This window comes from Penaeus japonicus, unplaced genomic scaffold (assembly GCF_977035675.1).
Source record: "Penaeus japonicus unplaced genomic scaffold, GWHDUDI00000001_assembly GWHDUDI00000008, whole genome shotgun sequence".
Taxonomy (NCBI): Eukaryota; Metazoa; Arthropoda; class Malacostraca; order Decapoda; family Penaeidae; genus Penaeus; species Penaeus japonicus.
The window spans coordinates 23,242,537-23,252,536 of NW_028234410.1; the positions used below are offsets into that span (position 1 = coordinate 23,242,537).

The 10,000-nt window shown below is 38.8% G+C and overlaps 2 protein-coding genes across 6 annotated transcripts in view; one reads left to right on the forward strand and one right to left on the reverse strand.

Moving 5' to 3' along the window:
- Window positions 1–2,435: 2,435 nt before the first annotated feature.
- Window positions 2,436–8,479, reverse strand: LOC122243257 (proteasome subunit beta type-2). Its single transcript, XM_043000754.2, has 5 exons — window positions 8,325–8,479; window positions 4,835–4,909; window positions 4,342–4,535; window positions 3,154–3,319; window positions 2,436–2,834 (listed from the first exon to the last, which is right to left on the reverse strand). The coding sequence occupies exons 1-5, from the start codon at window positions 8,344–8,346 to the stop codon at window positions 2,677–2,679; spliced, it is 615 nt and encodes a 204-aa protein (XP_042856688.1). The 5' UTR covers window positions 8,347–8,479; the 3' UTR covers window positions 2,436–2,676.
- Window positions 8,480–8,800: 321 nt separating this feature from the next.
- The window catches only part of Eb1 (microtubule-associated protein RP/EB family member 1), a 45,232-nt gene continuing 44,032 nt past the window's right edge, over window positions 8,801–10,000 (forward strand). For 2 of the 5 annotated variants that reach the window (XM_086539264.1, XM_086539267.1), the window contains exon 1: window positions 8,801–9,078. The gene's annotated coding sequence lies outside the window, so the exon portion shown is untranslated. Of the gene's footprint in view, window positions 9,079–9,201; window positions 9,255–10,000 lie in introns of those variants that run through there. The other 3 variants (XM_086539263.1, XM_086539266.1, XM_086539265.1) reach the window with 2 other exon arrangements.

A 10,000-nucleotide genomic window follows, 5' to 3' on the forward strand; every position in this document is an offset into this window, starting at 1 on the left:
CCTCGTCCCTCTGAATTTTAGACGGTGCTGCCATCATCGTAGACCACCCATCCTGACTGCCAGTTAAGTCGTTAGGAGCTCCATCCGCAATAGGTTAACATTGATAACATAAACTGGATATTTTTGTATTTCGCTGTTCTAGTGTATGTTTATTTTCATAAGCAGATGTTTCACTAGTAACTGGGATCAAACTCAAGATAGGTAATGAATTAAGCCAGATCTAGGCTAATGAGTAATCTATGATTGTCTTGGAAGTTTGTCAAATTATTGTGTAGTTATAAATTAAAAAAAACACTTTTGATCCAGCCTAGATGCACCAAGCCTATTAGTGTAGTTGTAACACTGCCAAAATATACAGGTGGACTTCAGGTAGCCCTGGCTGAGTTTGGGTAATAAACCTAGGTTTTTTTAATTCACTTCCTGCTGACTGACTATTAATCACTTCACTTCATTATTTATGCTTAGTCTGCCTATGGGCTTTTTCTGACCATTTTCTGACCATAGTGGTGTCAATCTGCAAAATTGGTAACAAACTAGATTGAGAAATATTTAAACAGCAGCTACAATAAAATACTATGGCAACAACAAAAAAGAATTATTGATGTGCTGGATATCTGGATCCACATTCACAGAGCATCTGCATTAAAAAATAAATCCCCATCTCTATCTCCTGACACATTTTATGATTTGCTCTCATTTACTCTTGGAAATACCTGAGACTAGGGCATGAGTGCCCTAGTTGAAATCCTCTATATGACGTTATAACATAGTGTGCAGTACAGATGCATTTTCTCTACTTTTTCTTGTTACTTAACCCACTCACGACGGGGGCATTCCAGCCTTGCATGTCACAATGCCGGGGCTTTCAGACGCTTAGGCCTAAATCAATTAAATGACTGGTACCATATGGTGCCACCCGGCCCTTGAATGAGCGGTACCGTAGTGTACCACCCATCCAGAGAGGGTTAATACCCATGATCAAGTGCAAACCCAAGCTTTTGCAAATATGCTTCTTATTTCTATTAATAAGATGATCTAAAATTATATATACTGTATATATATATATATTTTTTTTATGTCTTCAAAAGCTTGCTCCCAGATAATTCAATTACTAAGGTTATTCCCAAATATACTCTGAAAAGTTCAGTCAAAAATATGAGGAATTTCTAAGTATTTGAGTTGCAGTTCAAGAAAAATAAAAATTATATTTTTATCATCGCCTTTCCACTTGTTTATATTATCAATTATAGTGTTAAGACGGGAAAGTCTTTCTGTTGGCTGATGCTGTGGATATCATACAGCAATTTTCATTAATAGTTTTTGTAACAGATTAACCCTCTCTGGACGGGTGGTACACTACGGTACCGCTCATTCAAGGGCCCGGTGGCCGGGTGGCACCATATGGTGCCAGTCATTTAATTGATTTAGGCCTAAGCGTTTGAAAGCCCCGGCATTGTGACATGCAAGGCTGGAATGCCCCCGTCGTGAGTGGGTTAACACAGAGCCAGATAAGGGCAGACATTTATGGGCGACAAAATATCTATTCTAAAGATAGAATTTTTTTAAGAACAACATTACTGTTCAACTTATATCATTCTGATAATTCTATAATTAGGAATCCATATTTCCAAACGGACTACTTATGTGCTTGAATCTCATTTCATGGTTCTACATCTTCCAAAAATAATTACTGAAAAATTATTGATTACCTACTTTCTATAAGCATGTGATTTATATAGGCTTTGTTGATAATTAGGGTTTAATTGATAATGTTACTGGGTAATCAAAACTGCTCCATTTGACATTTACTTGAATTATAACTGCCTACATTGTGGTTGTAGACTAATGATAGGAGAATATAAGAGGATATATCTTATACATGAAAGGAATATTTGATAATAGATTTCTAAAAGGGGGTTAGTCAGTGTACAGGAGAGAAATATGAATATATCTGCACATTTTCTTGTTTGTTTTTCACTGTAGTTATAGAAATCAATATATAGTAACAGGCAAACTACATGAAGTGGTATTCTTCTATATCCCATTAACCCGTTAATGACAGGGCTATTTTGGCTCTAAATGGTGGAAATGCCAGGATATTACTAGCGCATAAGCCTGATGCCTTGGGATTCTCAGCTGCACTAGCTGTGGCAGAGTGCTGTATGCCCGATCACCTGGCATGCCGGCCTTGGCTAAATATCTCGTCCCCGGCGTCTGACCCAAAAACCACTATTTGTAATTTACAACCAAAAAGAAAAGCTGTGGAATGAAATGTTATGCAATCACATTGTCATGCATATACATATTCAAAGTGTCTATAAAAGGCATTAAGATATAGAGCTTATTAAAAAATGGCATTCATTTGTAGTTTCCTCTGATTAACACACATGTAGAAGTCCATTTAGCTATTACTGGGCATCAAAGAAACACATTAGTTCTTATTCATTTTCTATTTCAGAAATTACAAGACAAATATCGCTCCTCAACACACTAGAAATAACATGCATCAGCTATGTTTTTCATATTAAAAAAAAAAAAAAAAACGGATTTCCTAACTGGGAACTCTTTCATTCAAAAAAACCCACAAGTGTTTAATAATGAAACATAAAGGAAAAAGTACGGAAACTGCTGAATCCTCAGTAGCACAGTACAGTTATCCCCTTTTGGTCTTCCCATTTATGCCGGTTCACCCTCAGCAACAATGTGAGGCAGGTCCTTGATTCCGTCCTTGGAAATGATTCTGACGCGGAACTTGGGAAGATTGACCAGGAACCTCCGCTTGATCTCTGAAGTGCACTTCTTGAGGAGTTCATAGGCTTGTTCTTGGTTCAAGTCTGGAGTGAGAGGGGGGGGGGGGAGAAATTATGAAACAAAATATTATCAACTCAATATATCCACTACCTGGTAGGTTACCTGCTACTTTTGAAACATCCAACTACACAGCAACATATTCTTTAAGATAAGGTATGCTCACTAAACAAGTTACTTTCCAAAAACTATCTTAAACAGACCAAGCAAACCAAAATATAAATTTGTTACAATATAGTGCAAGGAAAGTAACCTCAACAAATACACACAAATAGCAGCATTCAGGGAACTGACATTTCATTTTAAGAAAACCCTATTCCATGAATACATCCTTCTGCAACTTACCAGGTCTATATTCCTTATCCATAATGGAGAGGGTGAACATGCCACCATACCCAAAGGCATAGTATTTCACTGGCACAGACGCCGCCAGGTAATCCATGTAATGAAGCTCGGTTGTATTGGTGTTTGTGTCATAACCGCCCATCAGCAGATTTACAAAATAGGGTTCCTGTAATGCATAAATAGCAATTGAAACATGAAATGAACACTACCATAAATTCAAAATTATCTATACACTAAATTAAGGAGGGTGGGCGAGAGAGAGAGAGGGAAAGGGAGGGAGTGGGAGGGAGTGGGAGTGGGAGTGGGAGTGGGAGTGGGAGGGAGGGGGGAGGAGAGGAGGGGAGAGGGTAGGGAGAGAGGGAGGGGAGGGAGGGAGAGGAGAGGAGAGGAGAGAGAGAGGAGAGAGAGAGAGAGAGAGAGAGAGAGAGAGAGAGAGAGAGAGAGAGAGAGAGAGAGAGAGAGAGAGAGAGAGAGAGAGAGAGAAGGGGTAAGGGCAATCAGTATGTAGATCTACCTTTCAGTTCACTCTCTCTTATGTACACACAGATTTAAGTCAGTACAGGCAATGCTATGTCTGCTACTCCTATGGTAAGAGGAAAGAGACCTGAGTTATGTGTGGCACCTATGGCGTTTCAATCAGCCAATTTGTGTGCTTCCCAAGGTATCAGAACTGGCAGAATTATTAGCCAGGGTTCTCTTTCCTCATACATTTTTCTAATATATATAAAAGTAATGAAATTGTACCAAACTCAATTTTTCTCTTCCCATCTTATTCAAATCAATTCATTTCCATGGGGAGTATGCCACAATGAGAGCTAAATTGGACTCCTGTGGACATATTCAGTCTAATACAACTCTGATATACCTAATGAAACATAACTTTGTATGTCAAAACTGTGACCACTTTTGCATTTTTTTTTTCTTCTTCAAAATACAGTTTATTTATTCTTTCAGTTGTATAACTATGGCATCATACCAAATGCTAATTAGAATCACTCTACTAATATATAATATATATTCAATATCTTACCATAAGTCTAGATGATAGAAAATGTATCTTAAGATGCCCAGCCCAGGCTAAACCTCTTAAGATGTGCCTTATCTCAGAAGTTTTAATGGGCAACTCCTAAGTATATCATAATCCCCAGAATATAAATAAGCTAAAGGGATAAAGGCCCCAATGCATACCCGAGAGCGCAGATGAGTGGCAAGCGTGTGTCGTGTGAAATGAACTGCTGCCGAAGGGGCCAATTCATAGCCATTGCGCATCTTGTACAGCTGGATGTTCTTGGCAATGTATTCTGCAAATTGGGTCGTGTCTCCAGGTTCACCAGACACTGCCATTACAAGGTTGGATGACATTTTGTACATCTTGTCATCATCTGTTGGGAAAAAAGGGTACTATAAATAAACTTACATAATATTACATACCTGGCTTTTATTTTCTTATTCATCTACTTATTTTTTTACCTTAAGCTGTAATACACAGATGCTAAAACAGACACATGCCAATGAATATGACAGTAAAAAAAAACATAATTTACTTAGGCATTAGTCGGCCAATAACATGGTTCACTAATTAAGTTCATATAAGCTGATGAATAAGATTAATTCACATTATTTGGAGAAATAAGAAACTTCTTAGTTCTTTACAGAAAAGTCTTAATATCCAAATTCTTACCTCCTTTCTGTACCATGATGCTCTGAAGATGGCTCATATCTGTGGCCATCAACACAAAGTCATTGAACTTTGCACCTACGGACAAAGAGATGTATGATTAAATAAACTGAATTACAGGGAAAAAAGAGTTTTAAGTAAAAACTTACAATAACAATCTGACATACTGATAAACATCTTAAACAGCTTCCAATAACCAGCCAGCCAGATATTTAATCCAGTCACAATGGGAGCATTCCAGCCTTGCATGTTACAATGCTGGGGCTCTCGAACGCATAGGCCTAAATCAGTTAAATAAACGACGCCGTATGGCGTCACCCAGCGAACGGGCCTTGAATGCGCGGTACCATAGTGTACCACCAGTCCAGAGAGGGTTAACTGAATATGCACCGCTTACATGTTATAGTTTGAGTATATGCTTCCTCTACGGTCATACATAATTCCCTCCCATGTACAGATGAGAGCACCCTTACTACCCGATCTTCTGGGCGTCATGCATAAATGACGGTCTCAGTGTCATCTATTCTTGGGACTCTCCCCTTCTTTACAAATGAAGCCAGCTACAAAACTGACATTGATTGCTCTTGAGATCCCCAAGTAACCTTCCACCCTTTGCCCTCCCCACTTCTTTTGGAAATTAAGCCAGATGAAGTAAAGCAAAGGAGGCCAGCTACAAAAGTGATGGGGATTGGTCTTGAGATCTCCTTCCCCCCCATTATTTAATATATGAAGAACAACCAGGGCTTACAGGAATATGTGAAACTTGGTTGAATAATTTAATTGGTAGATTGAATCTCATAATAAACTTGACATATCTGAATAGGAGTACGATATCTGCTTTACAGATAATTGATAAATACATAAACACTGCATTCAAGGAGAAAGTATATGCACTAGTAGCCTGCATCGACTTAGAAAAGCATTTGACAGTCAACCACAATGCACTACTAATGAAAATGGCAAATTTGGGAATAACAGGATCCGTATTAAACTGGGCTCACAATTTTCTATACGGAAGACCATGCAAAATCAAAATAGGCAACCAAAGTTCAATCAAGGGAAAAAAATCAAATGGAGTTCCACAAGGCTCACAATTAAGTCCAACATTATTCAAAATAATGATGACAGATCTAAAATTTCCAGAGGACATAACCAAAATCATATACGCAGACGACAAAACAATACTAACATCAAACAAACACTTAATTGAAACTGAAACTTGATTTTGGATTAAAAAGGTTAAGGAATGGGGCAAAGTAAATTATTATGTTTCACACACAAAAAAGAATAGGACAGATTCCAAATATACCAATAGACAATGAAAGATTATAATTTACAAATAGTAATAATATCTTTGGACTTAGATTTGAAACTCTAAAACTAAACTGGAGAACCCATATTGAAAATATAAATATATAATCCCTAAACAGAATAAATGGTATGAAAAAATGGTCTTCATTTGGCCAAATATCTCTTCGCCGGCATCTGACCCAAAAACCACGAAACGTGTTAGCACGTCAGCTGGTGTGAATGGGTTAACAACATGATATAAATTTTATGTCATGGCTTAGCTGGTCTGGTAAATATTCTGAATAGCACTGCATTACTAAATACCACAAAAGTGGAATAGTGGTACCAATGGATTCCACTGACTCTGTACTATCCATATATAGTCAACTTTACCCTATGTCCCAATAGTAGGGGAGGGCATATTTCATATGCAAAATCTTAACCTAATCCCCCTTTCTTAGATACTTTGGGGCATATTTTGCATGCAAAATCTTAACCCAAATACCTACCTCACTTCGTCTAGTTTTGAAGTTAGCCCTAGCCAATGGGGACTATGCCCCCCCAGGACCCCCCCTATTCAGGGCATTTCATGATACTAATGATACATAATTAGTTCTGTAGATAAAGATGCCACGACCACAAATAATCCTCACACTGCACCATGATTACAGTAATTGAGACTTCATCCTCAGGATAGGAAACTAGGACCAATAATGACGCGACCAATCAATAGAGGGTATGCTATAATTATACTGTAAACAATGGGGAATATTGCACCATCTATTAAGAGTACATAACAGTGCATGCAGGTAATTCATTGGGGGTTTCCAGTCCACAGCTTGTCAGTAGCCGTTAATATGTAAACACAGCCAGGTTTGAATTTCTGGGCGAGGATGGTGGTTTTCGAGGTATTTTGCACAAGGTATGTTGCACGAAGTGCTCTGAATAAGGGGTGTCCAGGGGAGCAAAGCCTTTGCTTGGGCTAACTTCAGAAATAGGCAAAGTTAGGTAGGTAATTGGGATAAGATTTTGCATACAAAATATGCCCCAAAGTAGCATGAGGTGCCTTAAAAAAAGGGGGACCCAGATTGTAGGGTCCAGGGGTGGAATCACACATTATATCCACTATATATGAATAGTAAAAAGTTAAGAGGAATCCATCAATACCACTTTTGTGGTATTTAGTAACGTGGCGTTATTCGGAAAAATTACCGCTGGTCTTTCCGCTGAGAGACATAAATGCTTTGTCATTGCTTTGTCTGGTCGTCTTGCTGGATGATCGGATGAGGGGTGGCTGGCAGCCTCAACATACAAATAGCCTGTCATGTTAGGCCTGTGCATTTCAAACTCACTCAATAAAATATCCAGGCGCTGCCAAAACCAACAGCTGTCTGGTTAGCTCAGCGGTAGTGTGTCGACTTCACATCCCCATGGTCGGCAGATCGAGCCCCGTCCAAGCTCGTGAGCTTCCACTGTCACCTGGCGGTTACTGACGTAGCTGGGTACAGCGTTGGGTAAGGACCAAGCTCAGATCGAGTCAACACTCGTTGGCACATTCTCTCACGAGTCAGCACTCTCTGACACAGGCGGGCTCGCCTCAGTGCATACAAGCCCAGCGTAACATCTGCTCCGCAAATCTGGCTTATCCTTATCCTTATCCAAAACCAACTCATTGCTAAGGAATTCATGCGTTTTGGTCAGCAATCTGGTGAGATTGTTTCATTGGTTTTGCATTAGCTGTAAATAGCACATCCCTGAAGAAAATGCACCATCCTCTGAAGCTTCATGGGGTTTCTGTGCTTCTTTCGTGTTACTATCTGTTAGCCCTCCTCAAAAATATAACTATATATACACAACAATGTCAACAGTAATATATTTTTTTTAAATTGTCAAACCTGTATACTGAAATCATAAATAAAATATGAATAAAATATGTATACAAATCAACATTACTGAAACAACCTGTATACATATAAAAAATTTACCTTTTTACATGAGAAGCTGCAATTAAAAATATCTGATAATTCCCTATGCAATTACTCAAGTATAATGACTAGAGCAAAAGAACTTCAATCAAAAGACTCAAATCACATTCAACAAAATGACATGACATTTCAAAACCTTACACCCCGAATAAATATAAAATCCTCCCTCACAATAAAAAGCCTTACTCCCAAACACACAATAAAATACCAGAACTCACCAATGAGGCACTGTAAAGTCATGGTGAAGGCTTAAATTCAGATATTGAGAGAGAAATGGGCTTCGTCCCGGTTCCTTGATCAGTGACTTGCACCAAACACAATCCGCGTTCGAGTTTGCGCCAAGACAATACCATGACTCATTTTTGTCACCATTTTTACTGGTCCTGATTTGGGACGGGATTTACGTGCGTTGTAAAGTTAGTATTGGTTTGAATTGATTTTGGGTGGATATTTTCTCAATCCGAAGGAAAATGTGCATTCGTTAATATTTTTATTTTGTTTTATTTGTTTGACGATGTAAATACATGGAACTTTTATATCTTTGTTTTATTACGTTACTTCTTAGAGAAATCACAGCAACAGAGCTACACTCTTTAATGGAAGAATAATCACGAAAAAGGTTATAATATTCGAATTTCTGGACCATTTGACGTTCCTGGTGCGCAACGCGGTCGTCACTTGTCATTCTTCGGGTGTCCAGAAGTCCGATCGGAAGGGACTCTATTTTTCTCGTTTTTTTCTCTCTAGTTCTAGGTAAGAGCAAGATTTGGTGTGCTTTCTGAACATCTTTATCTCCTGGGCGGGGGCGTGAGAGTAAAAATAATGGCATGCCTAACGAATTAAGGGCGTGAGACGAGGTTGAAGTACCGGCAGTGTCTCTCTCGGCTCCAACGTCTTCTGTCAAATCTTGCATACATTGTTAAAATCACAATACAGTCAAAATAGACGGGATAAACGTGCTTCTTGTCGAAAGTGAGTATCTAGATAGAGTGAAAATCACTAGTCCATCACTATATTAGTATTCTGTAACACGGAACGTTTTTTTTCCTGGTCGGAGTGAGTGTCTAGCTGGACTTTCCTTTTGGGGAGTGGCTCAGTACCTCTTGTGTAGGCCTATGGAAGAGTTTCTCGCGCCCACGTCCTCTCCTGTACGTGGTATTTTGCACTGAGCCTTTTTGTCTTTGTTGTAGGTGTGTTTGTGAGTGTCTTGTTTATACTGTTGTTTGATCATGAGGGGAGAAGGTGGGGGAAGGTTTAATTTAAGTTTGGAATTTTAATCCTTAGGTTGTTGTATGTTGTTCTTATTGTTGTTGGGTAATGTGTGAATGTAAGTGTGAGAGCTATAATTGCAGTGTGAAGTAAATCTTGGTAACAGTCATGTCTGATGGTGGCCTATACTTGGTGACCTTGCCTAATAGCATACATCAAGGAGGTATTACACGAGGGAAAATTTTTGTGCTTTTTATATTATACATACTTACTATGTACTATCAAGTTTGTACAGATTAGTGCGTGTACACAAAAATGCCTTGCTAGCCATTTAGTCGGTTGGTTCTACCTAAGTTAACCCACACAGGACGGGTGGTACAGCATGTGTACCGCGCATTCAAAAGCCCAGTTGCCGGGCGGCACAGTATTGTGCCAGCCATTCAATTGATTTAGGCCTAATAATTCGAACGCCCCGGCATTTGGACATTCAAGGCTAGAATTCCCCCGTCGGGAATGGGTTAAATAGAGATCTTTGGTTTGAATGTTACCAAAAATAGAAAAAGTTTCCCTGTTTATTAGCACATAATTAGATCAGGACAAGCCCAAGCATGTGAATCTTTTCAAATTATTTTCAATATTATGATAAAGAATGCTAACACTGACTCATTTCCCTTGTTTACATTTG

Coding starts and splice junctions, on each gene's coding strand:
- LOC122243257 (XM_043000754.2), bottom strand. CDS start 8,346: ATGACTTTACAGTGCCTCATTG. Junction 4,536..4,834: donor CATCATGGTACAGAAAGGAG/GTAAGAATTTGG, acceptor TTTTCCCAACAG/ATGATGACAAGATGTACAAA. Junction 3,320..4,341: donor CCACTCATCTGCGCTCTCGG/GTATGCATTGGG, acceptor TATGCATTACAG/GAACCCTATTTTGTAAATCT.